Below are 16743 nucleotides of genomic sequence, written 5' to 3'. Positions count from 1 at the left end.
TATCGTTCACCCGATCATCAATGGCACGGCGTTCAGCGTGAGAAACTCGATATGGGCGCTGGCGCAAAGGTGAATGGCTACCGGTGTCGATTTTGTGAACGATGGCAGACGTGCGACCCAAAGAAGGTTGGCTATGGTCAAATGACATCTTGAAGCGATCGAGTAAAGCCAGGAGTTGGGTGTGCTGAGCAACGGGACGTTTAGGGTCAATGGATGGGGAAAAACCTCCGGAGATGAAGTGGGGGTGGTATCAGAGGTAATGGTGTTTAAGTGAGATGATGACAAGTCATCAGGTAGGTGACTGGATGAAACAGAATCGATTTCCTCAAGGTGACCGAGGAGTTTGCCACGGAATAATATGGCCGGGGAAGGAAGCGAGTTCGTTATATAAATGGAGCCACGTGAGTTTTCTACGGTGACAACTGCGAACGGGAGAAGGAAGCTTTTGCGAGAGCCGAAGGTGTTGGAGGGGATAAAGAGGGCGGTGACAGAGGGTGCGTCGTCGCAGAAGAGTGGCACATGAACACAGGATAGAGGAGGGATGTGAGCGTCCGCGGCTACGGTGACTCGGGAAGATAGCGGCTTGAAAGAAGGTCCTTCAGACGTCGGCGCTTCACACAGGGGCAGTTCACACATCGTCGACAACTCTAGTTCGGCACGCGCACAGTGAACGACGGCATGGTGAGCGAAGAGGAAGTCCCAGCCTGAGATGATATCGTGTGAACATGGGGAAAACACAACGAATTCGACTACATACAAAATATTTTGGATGACCAGTCGAGCTGTGCACGCCGCAGAAGGTTGGATGTGATGCGCAGTGGCCGTGCGGAGAGAGACATCGGTAAGCGGCAGCGTAAGCTTCTTCAACTTGCGGCACAGTTCACCACTTAACACAGACATGGCAGCACCAGTATCAACGAGCGCTTTCGCAGGTACGCCATCAATATGCACTGTTATTTCATTAGCAGGTAAAAACGGAGGCCTTGCAGGTTTCGATATATGCGCAGCTCTTGCCTCGGGAACTGCGATGGTCAGTTTTCCGTTTGGGCGGGTGGTGATCGAGGAAGCATCGGAGAAATAGAGCGGCGCCGTGGTGAGGGTGACCGGTTCCTGTCGAAGCCGCGGCGACGTGGCGGCGACTGATACGACGTGGCGTGGAACGAAGACAGCTGTGGTGGCTTTAATTGCTGCAAGTGTACCAGGATTCTCATTTATTCCTCTATCGTGGGTGTTAAATCGGTGGATAAGGTATGACTCTCGTTGTTCACGTTCTCGATTTGATTTAAATCCCGTCTCTAAGAGCGTTACTGATAGTTTGTCGAATGCATGGTCGGGAAGATTGAGATGTTTTGATAGAGGTAGACTTGGGGCTGATTTAGCATGGGCTCTGTGATTATTGAAGCGAATCCTAAATGGTGTTTCTGTTTGTCTGATGTACTGCATACCACACACGTTGCATTCGAGTAGGTACACCACATTAGAGGAATCGCATGTTAGGTTTCCTCGTATGTTAATCAAAAACTTGGATTGCGTGCTGGTTGCTTTGTCTGTTTCTCGCATCGCCTTACATACAAGACATCGTGGCTTTAAGCAAGGGCGGCATGAATTATTGGGGGGTGATGTGTTAATTTGGGAGTGGACAAGGGTGTCTTTGAGGTTACGTGGTCGTCGGTAAACGACGCCTGGAGCGGATGGGAATGCGCGTTTCAGACGTTCACTTTGTTCCAGAATGTTGTAATGTCGTTTAAGGATTTTGTTTACATTGGGGAAGTTTGTGCTGTAAGTCAAGCAGAGGTTTGTTCGTTGTGGGTCTTCTCGTGGTGGTCGCTTCATAAGTAAGTCTTCACGCTTTAGTTTTCTCGCTTTTTGAACAGCGTCATTAATTACATGTGGGGGGTATTTTTGTTTCTCGAGCATGAGTTTTAGCCTCTGTGAGCTCGTGTCAAAGTCAGCGTCTCTAGAGCAGATTCGCTTAAACCGGTGAGCCTGGCTGTATGGAATACTGTTTTTACAGTGGCGTGGGTGATCGCTTTGGTAATGGAGGTATTGTTGTCGATCCGTTGGTTTGCGATATAGGGTTGTAGAGAGCTTCTCTTCTTCTATCGTTATGGTAACATCAAGAAAATTTACGGTAACTTGCGAGTATGTGTGTGTGAAGTGTATGTTCGGATGTACAGCATTGTAAGTGTCGATAAAGCTGAGAAGTTCGTCCTCGCTGTGGGTCCAAATAAGAAAGATGTCGTCTATGTATCTTCTGTATAACATTGGTTTCAAGGAACTTTGTGCAAGCAATTCATATTCTAGCTTTCCCATAAATATGTTGGCCTAATTAGGTGCCATTTTGGTGCCCATAGCGGTCTCGCTGATTTGTCGAAAATGCTCTTGGTTAAACTCGAATGAATTTAATTCGAGGACCATCCTCGTCAAAGTTGCAATGGCAGAGAAATCTGGGGTGTTAGATTGTCTATGGTTTGTGTACATGTTTTGTAATGCAGCTATGCCGTCATCGTGAGGAATATTTGTATATAATGAAGAGACATCAAGAGTAACCAAGTACGAGTTTTTCGGCACACACAGACCTGCAATGTCTCGAAGAAAATGTGTGGTGTCTTTTATGTACGACGCGAGGGTGCATGGAATGTGGCTTATTAGTTTGTCCACGTACCCTGATATGGGTTCAGTTATTGTACCGATGCGTGATATGATTGGTCGACCTGGGTTACCGAGTTTATGAATTTTTGGGAGGACGTAGAAGCGACCTGAACGAGGGTATGCTGCTCGCATCAGTTTGTGGTCAGTGTTGGTTATCTTTTCTGCATCCAACAGTTTATTTAGTTCTGTTGATACGATACGTTTGTATTCGTCTGTCGGATCACTTGGGAGGCGTTCGTAAAATCTTGAGTCGTCTAGTTGGCGGTATGCTTCTTGTAAGTAGTTGGTTGTATTAAGGACTACAATTGCTCCTCCTTTGTCAGCGGGTTTTATTGTTGTCTGTCCTAGATGCCAAATTTTTCATACTTATTTTTTCAGATTTGGTCAAGTTTTCTCGGTTTCCTTTCTATCTGTGGTATTCGTGTACTATATCTTTCTGTACTGCGGTGATATAAAGGTCCAAGCACTTGTCTCGATTACTGTTCGGTGTCCAATCATTTGATTTACGACGGTGAATTGTTTCGTGGTTAGAAGGCCTGTCCAAGAAATATTCGCGCAACCTTAAGCTTCGAGCGAAGTTGTCGAGGTCTCGGAGCAAGTGGAATTCATCGAAAAATTTTGTGGTCGGGCAGAAGCTTAGTCCCTTAGATAGCAGTTTTTCTTCGTCAGGTGACAAGCTCGTGTCCGATAAGTTTACAACCACAGTGTCACAGGGTGTGTTCCTAGATGGGTGCTCGTTTGTACCATTAGTGATTTCCTGGGTGGTGGTGTTGTAATGATAAGGAACTATATCAGGGAACGCGGGTTTGGGCACATGGTCTCTTTTGAGTTTATGAATTTTTGTGGTCATGATGGCTTGGTATTTATTCTGCTCAAATTCTGTTAATCGCGTGATTTCTTCGTTCGATAAAGTGTTGTGGCGGAGAATGGTGTTGGTCATAGCGACCAGTTTCTTTACCTGCTTATCACTGTGATTAAGAGCGATTTCTGTTAATTTAAGAGATGCCTCAAGGAGGACGTTTTTCCATGTTATTTGGTCGTGTTCATCTAGATTAGTAGCGGCTGGTGTGAAGGAGAGTGTCATACCCTTGGGGGCTATTCTAGCACGAAGGTACACTTGCAATGTTGATTTATGCATTTCATGTCTAATTCGTTTGTCAGCAAGTTTTCGTACTTTAAGGAAAGTGGCGCTGCAACTGGGAAGCGATGAGCTGGACTTACATTTCAGAAGTCAATCTTCTTTTGGGCGCGGGGATGGCACTGATGAGGTGCGCAGGTTGTAGTTATGTCCGGCAGGCCTTCGTCGTTGTGGGGAGGATTTCGGCGTTGGGCTCCCGGCGAACGTGTTCGTTGGTAGTTCCGGGGTCCGCAATAGGGGGACGCGGTTTCGTAGTTCGGCAGGCTTTCCTTTGAGGAGTGGTGTAGTGGTGCTGTCGTGTAGTGCTTTTGGTCTCGACATCCGCAATGGAGGGACGCGTGTTGGCTGTTCTGCAGACTTCCCCCCTAGTAGTGGTGCGCTGTTGATGATGGTGAGGGGGTGCTTGTGGCTCGCGGGAGTCACAGTTTCGCTGATCGTCGGGAACTCATCTGTGATGTTGGGTGGGTGTGGGGCTCCTGGTGTATGTTGATATGCAGAAGTCCTCTCGTGGGTGTCTTGTTGTGTTGAACGTATATTCACGGGAGCTGCTGGTTGAGTCGACCACCCCGTTGTAGCTTCGAAATCTCCACGACCGAGTGCTTTCTTGAGGGTTTCGGCAATCAAAGCGACACCCATAAAACTCGGATGAAGCCCATCCGCAGCAAGAAAGCGTCTTGGTGGCAACTGCTCGAATTGGTAGTCAATGTATGACACCTTGCTCGGTCTTCGGCAGTAGGCCTTGACTGTCTCGTTGAATTGACGAGCGTATATATATATATATATATATATATATATATATATATATATATATATATATATATATATATATATATATATATATATATATATATATATATATATATATATATAGTCTGTGTGAAAGAACTAAGAACTGTACATTTAAGGGCTAAATTTTGGTTAGCCGCAATACTAACATTAACGAGATCTATGAGACAATCTCCTATACTTTCTTTTGAATGATTATCAGTTAGTTCTCATTAATATTGTGTCCAACAAAGAAAACGAGCTCTTAAATGTATACTTCCTTCTTTCATTCATAGCGAGGGTGTTTCATTCTGGCAGACTTCTTGCCTTCAGGAAGTATACGAGGTATTATTGGTCTGCTGCCAGATCGTAATAAGATCTCGTGGTACGTGTTGCCAAAAAGGCAGGAAATGTGTTCCACACTCACCCTCATGGCTACTGACCACGGTGATTGAGACTTCCACGTAGAATCACTGCATATGCTCCCAACAAGAGCAGAGTAGTGCATAGGTTCGCCATCTTGCTTGGTTAGCAACCATAGCTACACCGCTAAGCCGCGCTCGGTTTTTTCTGGCAATTTGCCTAAAGGGATTCTGAAGTCAAATAAAAAATTATGTGAGGGTCAAAGTTCAATGTATGACAACGTCTAAAATGACAATATTATCAACAGCAGTGCCCTTATTACCAAGAAATTAAGGTAAATGTACAAGAACACATGCACCGCACAGCACAGCAAATCAACATTTTGTTCCTCCTTTGTTGCATAAAGCATGTAACAAAGCACGCTTTATAGAAGGTCAAAGGCGATGTGATTCAGCAGTGAATCAAAGTAGTTTCGGCCTACACGCACGGAAGAAAGCGTGTTTGGGAATTGTTTTTGCTCACTCACTCACTCACTCAGTCACTCACTCACACAAAGTCAAGCGTTTGATTCAATCAACATTTTGCTTCTCCTTTGTGGAATTAAGTTTGCAACAGCACGCTTTACAGGAGCAAAAAGCCTATGTGGTTCAGCAGTGAATCAAAGTATTCCGATTATACGCATGGAAGAAAGTGTACTTGGGAATTGTTTCACTCACTCACTCACTCACGCTCACACGCACGCACACCTAGCCAAGCATTTCATTCAATCAACACTTTGCTTCTCCTTTGTTGCATAAAGCCTGCAACAAAGCACGCTTCGCTTTACAAGAGGACAAGTGCGATGTGGTTCAGCAGTGAATTAAAGTAGTTTCGGCCTACACGCACGGAAGAAATCGTTTTTGGAAATTCTTTTCACTCACTCACTCACACACTCACTCACTCGCTCACTCACACTAGGTCAAGCGTTTCATTCAATGAACATTTTGCTTCTCCTTTGTGGCACAAAGTTTGCACAGCACACTTTACAGGAGCACAAAGCCGATGTCGTTCAGCAGTCTATCAAAGTAGTTTCGGCTTACGAGCATGGAAGAAAGGGTACTGGGGAATTGTTTTCACTCACTCTCACTCACTCACTCATTCACTCACTCACTGACACCAAGTCAAGCGTTCTATTGATTCAACATTTTGCTTCTGCTTTGTTGGAATAATCCTGCAATGAAGCCCGATTTACGAAAGCACAAAGCCGATGTGATTCAGCAGTGAATCAAAGTAGTTTCGGCTTACACGCATGGAAGAAAGCGTATTCGAATTTTTTTCTCACTCACTCACTCACTCACTCACTCACTCACTCACTCACTCACTCACAAACGCGTGCACACTTGGTCAAGCGTTCTATTGAATCGACGTTTTGTTTCTCCTTTGTTGCATTGAGCCTGCAACAAAGCACGCTTTACAGGAGCACAAAGTCGATGTGATTCAGCAGTGAATCAAGGTAGTTTCGGAAGAAAGCGTACTAGGGAATTGTTTTCACTCACTCACTCACTCACTCACCCACTCACTCACTCACTCACTTATGAACGAACGCACGCACACTTGGCCAAGCATTCTATTGAATCAACGTTTTGCTTCTCCTTTGTTGCATTAAGTCTGCAACAAAGCACGCTTTACAGGAGCACAAAGCCGATGTGATTCAGCAGTGAATTAAAGTATTTTCGGCTTACACGCACGAAAGAAAGCGTATTTGGGAATTTCTTTCACCCACCCACTCACTCAACCACTCACTCAATCACTCACTCGCACCGGCACACATGCACGCACACCATACCAAAGGTTCCCTTCAATCAACACTTTGCTTCTCCTTTGTTGCATAAAGCCTGCAACAAAGCACGCTCTACAGGAGCACAAAGCCGATGTGATTCATCAGTGAATCAAAGTAGTTTCGGCTTACACACACAGAAGAAACCGTATTTGGGAATTTTTTTGCTCGCGCACTCACTCACTCACTCACTCACTCACTTCATTACTCACGCTCGCACGCACGCACGCACGCACACCATACCAAAGGTTCCCTTCAATCAACACTTTGCTTCTCCTTTGTTGCATAAAGCCTGCAACAAAGCACGCTTTACAGGAGCACAAAGCCGATGTGATCCAGCAGTGAATCAAAGTAGTTTCGGAAGAAAGCGTACTAAGGAATTGTTTTCACTCACTCACTCACTCACTCACTCACTCACTCACTCACTCACTCACTCACTCACTCACTCACTCACTCACTCATGAACGAACGAACGCACGCACACTTGGCCAAGTATTCTATTGAATCAACGTGTTGCTTCTCCTATGTTGCATTAAGCCTGCAACAAAGCACGCTTTTCAGGAGCACAAAGCCGATGTTATTCAGCAGTGAATTAAAGTAGAGCAGTAAAGTGAAGCAGTAAAATTACACACACGGAAGAAACTGTATTTCGGAATTTTATCGCTCGCGCACTCACTCACTTACTCACTCACTTCATTACTCATGCTCGCACGCACGCACGCACACCAGGCCAAGCGTTCCATTCAATCAACGTTTTGCTTCTCCTTGCACAAAGCCTGCAACAAAGCACGCTTTACAGGAGCACAAAGCCGATGTGGTTCAGCAGTGAATCAAAGTAGTTTCGGCCTACACGCATGGAAGAAAGCGTACTTGGGACTCGTTTTAACTCGCTCACTCATTCAATCACTCGCTAATTCACTCACTCACTCACTAACTCATTCGATCACTCACTCAGTCACGCACGCACAACAGGCCAAATATTCCAATCAATCATTTTGCTTCTCCTTTGTTGCATAAAATTTGCAACCAAGCACGCTTTACAAAAGCACAAAGCCGATGTGATTCAGTGAATGAAAGTAGTTATGGCGTACGCGCACTGAAAAATATTATTTGAGAATTGTTTTCTGCTACAAGACCTCCACCAAGTCCTCCCTCACACGCACAATTGCCTATTTTAGGCTCAACTCTTAGGCAGCCCCAGTTATTGGTATAGTTTTGCTTTTCACTATGGAGGTTGCTCTCTTTTACGAAAGAGGTCACACGCGTGCACACACACACACACACACACACACCCACACACACCCACACACACGCACACACGCACACACACACACACACACACACACACACACACAGAGAGAGAGAGAGAGAGAGAGAGAGAGAGACACGCACGTTATATTACGTTAAATATTTATGTTGGGTCTAAAACCTAACAATTAAGACATATCAGCATGGCTGTTTGTTCACTCATGCTTAGGCGGCCCCTCAAACGTGGAAATGATGCTAGTGGTACATTGGATTTCACCATCCTCTGCAATTAGTGGTGCAACCCCCCGTGTTGGTTCGTACAGCTCCTTGCGGCGATGCGCACCGTTGCCTATAGCCATAGGCATGGTTTAGCGTCGCACTGTAGAAATTTCTAAGAATGTATCAGTTATGGCGTGGTACTTTGCTTCTGTAAGCAGAATGTGAAGCGGCCATTCACTGTGAGTGTGATTACAACATTTTAGCGTCAGCTCTGCATTTACCATACTTTTTTTTCATTTTTAGGGAACGCGCGCTGCTGTACGTACAAGTTTCGCCAGTTACTGCGTGCGGTAAGTCTGATTCTGTGGTCCAGAACTAACCGTTAGCAACAAAATAGGCAGCTAAGGGGACAACGGTCATCTTGAGTGTTATTTTAATCATCATGTAGAAATAGACAGCAGCGTGAACACAACACTGAATTATCCAGGATGCTTTGTTGTCAAAACAAGATGGCGGCTGAGCGGAATGTTTTGTATTGTCACAAAACAGCCATTTGGGTTGAATGGTGTTGATTCATCTCAAGTGCCAAATATGAGGTGCGCCACAAAACAAGGACAAAAGAGAATGACGATACCGGCGCCCGCTTGGAACTGGCAGTTTATTTAAAAAGCAGCACATGCATACTTCACAAATTTAGCACACAGTATAGTTTCCCTCTTCGCCTAAAAACAAAATCACTTGGTATATTAGGCAAAGACTTGGAAGACGCAAGATATGCATTTTAAAGACGATAGTCTTTCTTGGGGACCTTCAATGCAAAAATGTTGGTCTGTCTGTCTATTTGTCTGTCTGTACAATTGTCTGTTTTTCCAACCCCCAACGGTACCCTAAACAGCACCAAAGTGGCCAAACGATTCTCGAAACTGCCAACCCCTTGCGCAGTGCCCACCAATATTCTCACAGTTCAGCGTTCATACTTCTTAGATTGTCAATTATTAAGCAATTATTGTGCATATCTGAGGAACTATAACAACACGTCAATATTACGTATGTGAATTTTTTACTAGAAAAGGCATACATAAGTAATTATAAGGACCGTACCGTTTATCACGCTACGCTGACCATGCAACGCTTGCGCGAATACGCAAGTGTTTCCGACGCTTTGCTAAGATTGACATGGTGATGGCACATACCCGTTGCCTTGCGTTCTACACATTATGACCTCCGAGACGAGCGCGCACGCCACGCGCCCTGTTTTCCAGGATAACTGCCCAATAGCGCTCATGTATAACGTGTGACGTGAGTTGATGCGCTCGTTCGCCTCCAGTGCACACTTGAGGCACTCTAACGCAGCGCCTCCAGAATACCATTCACCAATTTTCTTGCGTAGAACATCAAATAAACATTTTGTTCGCTGTCTCCGGACGCAAGACGGTCGTCTTTCGATGACATTTGCAGTGAAACAGGCAAATACGGGGTCAATCTTTTTAAAAGTGGAATACTTGTATTTCGCCGATAGGGTCGTCTCCTTAGAGCTACACGCCTTTTTACGCGCTTGGTGTAAAGCACGTTCAATTTTTTCACATATTCCAACACGGAACAAATAAGCATTTTCCTTGTTTGCTAGCCCACGTGATCATTTCACTACCTGGCACAGGCATTATGTGAATGCGTTATTACATTAATAGAATACTGTCTTGTAAACTGTCAGCGTAGACTATCTACAGTGCTGGCCAGTACGCACCCTATGAATACATTTCACAACCGAGTCTAGATTGTGCTCGGCGCGATTCGAACGTCGGGGCGCAAGTTTAGTGCAATGGTTATATTCGAAAATTGACAGCGTATGAACTCTAAACGAGGTGATGACAGACTGAGCATTGCCGTGGCGAAACCGGCTGCTTGGTTATCATGACGCGCCTCATGTGAGATATGGTCATGGTTAGCTGTGCGCATACTCGCCATTTTTCTCTCGGTCGATCCGTTTCCGTTTTAGTCTGCTTTGTTCTTTTATTTTGTCATTACCGCTGAGCAATTCCCGAAGCGAGAACGCAAATCGGCGGCTCTGCTAATTAGAGAAAAGAATGGGTCATTAATCAGAGCTAAGCGAAAATCGTTTCTATGGTGCTAAGGAACACGCTAACGGCGAATGTGGCAACCAAAGTGTCGGTAGTGTTTTCTTCGTTAATCTCGATTTCCTTGCCTCCAGCCGCAGGAATCCGCTGTTCCCCGTATTTACAAAAACATTATTATGCTAGAAAAGCTCGTAATGCCAGCTGCTTTGAGTTTTTTACACCGAAGGCGGCTCGTAGATGTCAGCTTTTGTGTATTTAATGTCTGGATGGATACAACATGGAACCGAATGAGGAATATGGTGGATTTATTGTTACTAGCGCATACTTTTTTAAACAGTGCAGAAATGGTACGCAGAGCAAGAGATACACCCCACTTTGAACACCAATTTATTGAGGAACACGAAATATATAGATGGCAGAACAAAACGAGAGAGAAAGGCGAAAAAATGGCTCGGTTTGGTGATACGATACGTGACTTTCTTGTTCTGTCGCTACGCTTGTCAACGAGATATGCTTCAGCGTTTTGGCGCATGAGTTTATTCACATTTTCTTTGACGACGATAAAAAAAAAATCGGGGACGCACTTCTGAAACCCACAGTGTTTTTGCTATATTTTGTGCTCTTGGTGTGCTTCTGAAGGCGAACGTTGGGACAGCATCTCACAGGAATGTCAGAAACGGCTCCGGTAGCATAGCTGGCGAAAGAGCGTTTCACATTTCTTCACGTACCTTCTTTTTTCGAAAAAACCTTTCGGTTGACCTGCTGGCAGAAGGCTCTCGGCCAGCCTGAAGCCTGAAAAAGGAATTACGGGAGCTGGCTTTGCACTAGTGGCGCCAAACCTGAAGGAAGAGTTGGTTGGTCCCTCAACATCTTGGCGCAACCCACTCTGGATGATAATGATGATGATGACAAGGCCACGAATCGGATGGTGCTTACTTGCTTGCTCGCTTGTTACTATGTTTTTGCTCTCACCTACTGACAGGAATCAGCCAAGAAGCCGGCGGTTAGCGTAAGTTACCAATTAAGGATCATGCAGGGTGAAAGTAAAAGTGATAATTTGTTTGTAACAGAATATAATAACTTTGATGCAAATAGGAAAAAAGAAAGAACATAAATAAATGTGGGCTAAGCTTAAGCTTGGTTTGAAAAGAGATGATCAATGACTCAGCAAGGTAGTCTCCTTGTATCACCGAGGAATTCGCAGAGGGCCCCGAAGACGTTCCTGTCGCGAAACTCCAGAGAAGCAGCTCCGCTTTCCTTGTCTCTTTCTCTCTTATTGCAATAGCAATTATATGGACACTTTCGGCTGGATTTCGCCGCCGGCGTCGGCGTCGATGTCATGTACCGTATATGTATACGTATCTATATATATGAATACGCAAGAAAGAGAAAAAAAATCTAGAAAAAGACTCCGGTGCGTGGAATCGAACGTGGAACCTCCGCGTCGTGATTGCGAGGTGCTAACCTTTAACTCACTGAGAGCTACCTCTTTCTTCGTTCAAATGGCAAGCTATTCATATCTACCACTTACTGCTGTTGGTGCGCATCTCGGGGGGGGGGGGGGGGACTATCGTGTTTTCAGCATTATCAGCAAGATGGCACAGTGAGCGCGTGGAGGCTCTCATCTCTCACGCGTACTTTGGCCTGCGTAGAAAATAAAGGGGTGTATGCTCTATCGCATGCCATTATATTGCAGTGGGGATAATCGTACGTCTTGGCTAGCCTTTGAGTTTCATCGGAAATATGAAGCGGGCGCACAAAGGTCACTGCAATCGTTTCACAGCCTCCGCTTGCGAAAAGGGCGCGCTTTTCAGACACAGCTAAATAACAACTGAGACGCTTATTCACGTTAATCTGTACCTGTGAGTACGTTTCGTGCGTCCTTTGTGTGTGAGAAACGCGGGGCACTTTTCTAACTGCTTGCCATTCTGCGCGTGACCTTCCAATTTGTTGCTATCACACTCATTGCTTCGCATTTGCGGCATAGCTGTGACTTTTTTCTTTCTTCTCTATCTCTTTGTTCTTGGTATTTTTTGTATGCGTTTCTTTCTTTGTATCTCTATGTATTCCTCTCTTTTTTTTTTCAATTCATTTTAGTGTCTGTTTCTTTATATCCATTTCTCTCTCTGTTTTTTTTTACTTTGTCCTTCAGCCTGTTCATGTCTTATTTTCTTTGAATATCTCTATTCTCCCTTTCTCTTTCATTCTATCACTTTATTTCTCAGTATTTTTAATTATTTTTCTATCGCTTTATTTTCCACTCTCTTTACTTTCTCTTCCTTTCTACATATTTATTTCTATCTCTTTCGCGTTTTCAATTTCGCAGAGCAGAGTTTTGATGTTGTACTCGGTAGTGGTGTTCTTTTTCTTTCCGACTATCTTCTCCGCCTGACTCTATATTTCTGTCTTTTCATCTGTCATGTATTTATTCCCTATTTTTCATCAGGACTTTTCTCTTCCTCATTTGTTCTTCTTTTTTCAAGTTTTTTTTTATTTGAGACTGGCTCCTTTTGTGCATGGTACTGATGCTTACCCAATTCATGTGTCGAAATCCAATCTGGGGAGTTTTGCACTGCGGAGCCCAAGTTACCGATAGTCTAAGCAGTTTCATTGTGAAAAAAAAAAGAAGTTTGTGAGCGTAGCTTCATGATGCTGAGAGATTTTTTACGATGACAGATCACAAGTTGCCGACACCTTTAAACCACTTCGCTGTTAACGCTTGCCTCTGATATACGAAGCACATTCGAAGTGACAGCCATCTGTATGGGTCTTGTTGGTTCTTTTTACTCGGTGTATTTTTACCGCAATGTACCTCGGAAGCGTGACAGAGATTCGGAATTCTCTCTGCGGTAACACTCGCTGGTTGTTACTAAAATATATTTTTTTAGTTGCGATTAATTTCATCTTTCCGATATGTACTTCCTTCTCTGTTATTGATTCTTTCTAGATGTGTTTGTTTTCTAACTAGTATAGTAGTGCTTTCTTTCACTTGGTGTCCTTGAAGTATCGATCTTTGCTGTGGGCTACAATCGGGCTTATTGGCGATAAACAGCGCACCGTGTGTCGCAGGGACTGTTTCTTTAGAAATGACCTACTTCGTTGGGTGGTAGTTTTGCTACAAATAATTTGATTTTAATGTGGTTTGCGGGAAACGTTATAGGTAAATGAAAATTTAACGACCAGTCCCGTTTTTCTATTTGAAACACCCCTCCCCACACACACACAAATAATTGAGAAGAAATATTTAAAACCAGAAAGTGCCGATCAAAAAAGGGTGAGTCAGGCACAGCTTTCGCGTCAGCCAGCCATGGTGGAAGTTGGCGAGTCCGGCTTACGTTGACGCGTAAACCGAGCCCTCTACTATTAATCTGTAACAAAACTACTACCATAATAAATAGGTCAGTTTTAAAAGAATAACATTACTTGCGATCAGTTAGTAAATGTTCTGCGACCTGTACGAAGCAGCACCTTTTACAGGTTGTAAAAATGCGAGAACTTGTAGCTATATTCTTGGACCAATTCCAGGCAACCACACACAAAAAAGAAGAGTGTAAACACAATTTGATATTGTGTTTGTTTTCTGACAACATAGTGTATATAATCTTGTGGCATAACAGACGGAAGACTGTGAAGCCACGGGTAACAGTAACAGTATAACTAACAAGACAACCAGTCTCATTTCGAGACCCTACAAGGGGGCATACGTTTACACACAACTTGAAGCATTAAGAACAGGTACAGCAGTTTAAAAAAATGAAAGTATGAACATGAGTTTTAATCAAAAACAGTTACAATGACGTAATCAATGCAAACAAGTACACAAAGAAAAAATAAATAAATGGAAACTGGAGTGAGTTGGTAGGCGTGTATATTTGTTTGAAGCAGCACACACTGGACGAAGCCGAAGAATTAGGGGAACATTATATAAACTCCCCTATTCTAAAACTTCATACTACTTTATAAATCCACTCGATTCTTGGCCAATCCTCACTGTAGGTGTCCGCCACAGTTAGTAGGTGAACAAGAACGAGAAAAAGCGCTGTTCGGTGCTTCTATTTCTTCGTTTTTTATTGACGTGATGTAAGGAGATGTTGGCACATAAATAGGACGCCGGCTATTCTTTATCCCTTCGAGGGGTCCAATAACAAACAAGTCTACAGCATATACAATATTCAAGTTAGCTTAACAGTTAGAACATCAGATTAAAAAAAAAGAGTCGTGTCCAACAGTCACATATATGTGCATATAGAGTGATGTTTACAACTTGAAGAGCACCCACTGCATACAGTCAACAGCCACATAATTGTTAACATTACAGTCGACAGTCCCATACACATGTGCTGTCACGTAAAAAAATGAAAAGAAAAACTTTAATGCATTGATATCGGCCCACAATGCCGCTGCCTTCGAAAAAAAAACTTTTAATGCTGTTACGGCGCTCTTTTGCAAACTTCTTGTTCGGGATGGGCCTGATCGTGCGATGTGTGCTGCTTTAAGCAAAAAAGAAAATATGGTGCGAAATTATCCGCTTACTGGACTAAGCAAAAGCGGCTGAGGAGATCGCTTAGAAACTCGAGAATAATCTCCGTTAAATTCTGAATTATCCTAGATTTAAGCTATTCCCATAAGTTTCTCGCATGCAACCTGTTGAGACACAATGCGTTTTTTTTCATAGCTTTTCCCTGTCACCGTGAGGTGGTATATGAAGTCAGACAGACGTTTCATTGATGCACGTCATAACGTTCTTTCAAGTTATGCCGACTAGCAGTCATCACATATGTGTTTTGCGTTATGATTGGAATTGTAACATATCCCTAAAGCACAAAAAGAAGCATTTTGAGACAAGAAAGAAAATAACACGAAGAATCAAACGCCGCAGAACTTAAGGTTATTGCTCAGTGCCTCAATGAAGCTCCCTTTTCGGCAGGAGAAAGGCGTGAAGCCCGAGGGCAGTGACAGTAAATGAATGAATGCCTCAATAAGAAAGAGCCAAGCCTGTCTTTGGAAGTGCTCTTCAGAATAAAAGGGATGATTATTCTATCGACATGCACGGAGTATGGAATGATCATGACGCAGAAGGGTCTCTCGAAGGGCCAGTTTGTATATATTGTAGTGAAGAAGAGGAGCTTCAGCGGCATTTCTCGGCGCATCAGGGGCATCGCCATCAGCATAAGCTCGTGCTTGCTGTGCTTGGCCGGACGCTGCTGACTGCTTCGCTTTCTGCGTTCTGCGCTGCAAATAAACCCCGTTACAAGTGGTGGAGGTGCTGGGTTTCGATCACCCTGGAGCTTCGGAATCGCATTTTACCATCCACTATGCCTACCGACGCAAGCGCCGCTCCAACTCCTCCATCGGCACCGCCTACTGTTCTCTGCGCCGGTTCTCTGCGCCGGTTCTCTGCGTCTGCGAGATCCCCCTGTTTTCTCAGGCACAGAAGACAAGGACGTTGACGACTGGATTTCAATGTACGAGCGAGTGAGTACTCACAACAAATGGGATGACGCCGCCAAGTTGGCCTACGTCTCCTTCTACCTGTCGGAAGTGGCGAAGCTGTGGTTTATAAACCACGAAGTGGAACTCCCTACATGGTCGGTCTTCAAAACGAGCCTCACACAAGTTTTCGGGCGGCCTGAGGTACGCAAACGCCGTGCCGAACAACGCTTACATACTCGGTCCCAGCAGCTTGGTGAGAATTTCACAAGCTATATTGAGGACGTTCTCGACCTTTGCAAGCGAGTCAACGAGTCCATGTCCGAAGAGTTTAAGATCAAGCATATCATGAAGAGCATTGAGGACGACGCTTTCCAAATGTTGCTTTCTAAGAGTCCTCGCACTGTCCTAGAACTGACCGAGTTATGCCAGAGTTTTGACGAGTTGCGCAAGCAACGTCTTTCCACCCGACGTCCCTCGGTGCTCGACAACTCTTTGTCCAGCCTGTCCACCCTCGGCATAGGAGAAGACCATGCCCCTTTTCTCTCCAAGATCCAAGAGTTCATCCGCGCTGAGGTCGCTCGTCAGCTCTCTTTGATGTCCTGCTTACCCGATCAACCACGCAGATCGACGTCTACACTCCGCGACTTCATTCAAGACCAGGTCGCACAAGTTCTTCCTCCCGCTCGTGAACCGCCGCCAGTCGCCGCACCTCTCCCGTACGCCGAGGCCGTTTCTCGACCTCAACAGCCTGCGTTCCAGCCAGCGCCTACGTATTCGTCGCCGCCCTTTTCGCCGCCGATCTATTCACCGCCGCCTATGCCGATACCACCTCGGCCGCAGTTTTCTGCCCCCCAGCCGCAAGTCGGAGTCTAGTCCGACCAATGGCGGACCCACAACAACCGTCCCATATGTTTTGCTTGTGGTGGTGTTGGCCACGTGGCACGTTATTGTCGTCGTCGCCAGGCTGCTCAGAACATTCGACGGATGCCCTCTTTCGACCCTCAGTTTTCTTCTACGCCTTCAAGCCCTCCTTC

At 44.8% G+C, this 16743-nt stretch overlaps 1 protein-coding gene across 1 annotated transcript in view; it reads left to right on the top strand.

Annotated features, from left to right (window-relative positions):
- LOC142767135 (uncharacterized) overlaps nucleotides 1-16743 on the top strand; it is an 80409-nt gene that overhangs the window by 26067 nt on the left and 37599 nt on the right. The window contains exon 4 of the mRNA XM_075868357.1: nucleotides 8505-8551. Within this exon, the coding sequence (XP_075724472.1) occupies nucleotides 8505-8551 (47 nt within the window). The remainder of the gene's footprint in view (nucleotides 1-8504; nucleotides 8552-16743) is intronic.

The sequence above is a fragment of the Rhipicephalus microplus genome, chromosome 1 (genome assembly GCF_043290135.1).
Source record: "Rhipicephalus microplus isolate Deutch F79 chromosome 1, USDA_Rmic, whole genome shotgun sequence".
NCBI classification, from domain to species: domain Eukaryota; kingdom Metazoa; phylum Arthropoda; class Arachnida; order Ixodida; family Ixodidae; genus Rhipicephalus; species Rhipicephalus microplus.
The sequence above is the reverse complement of the archived record's forward strand: the minus strand, read 5'-3'. Positions and strand labels throughout refer to the sequence as shown.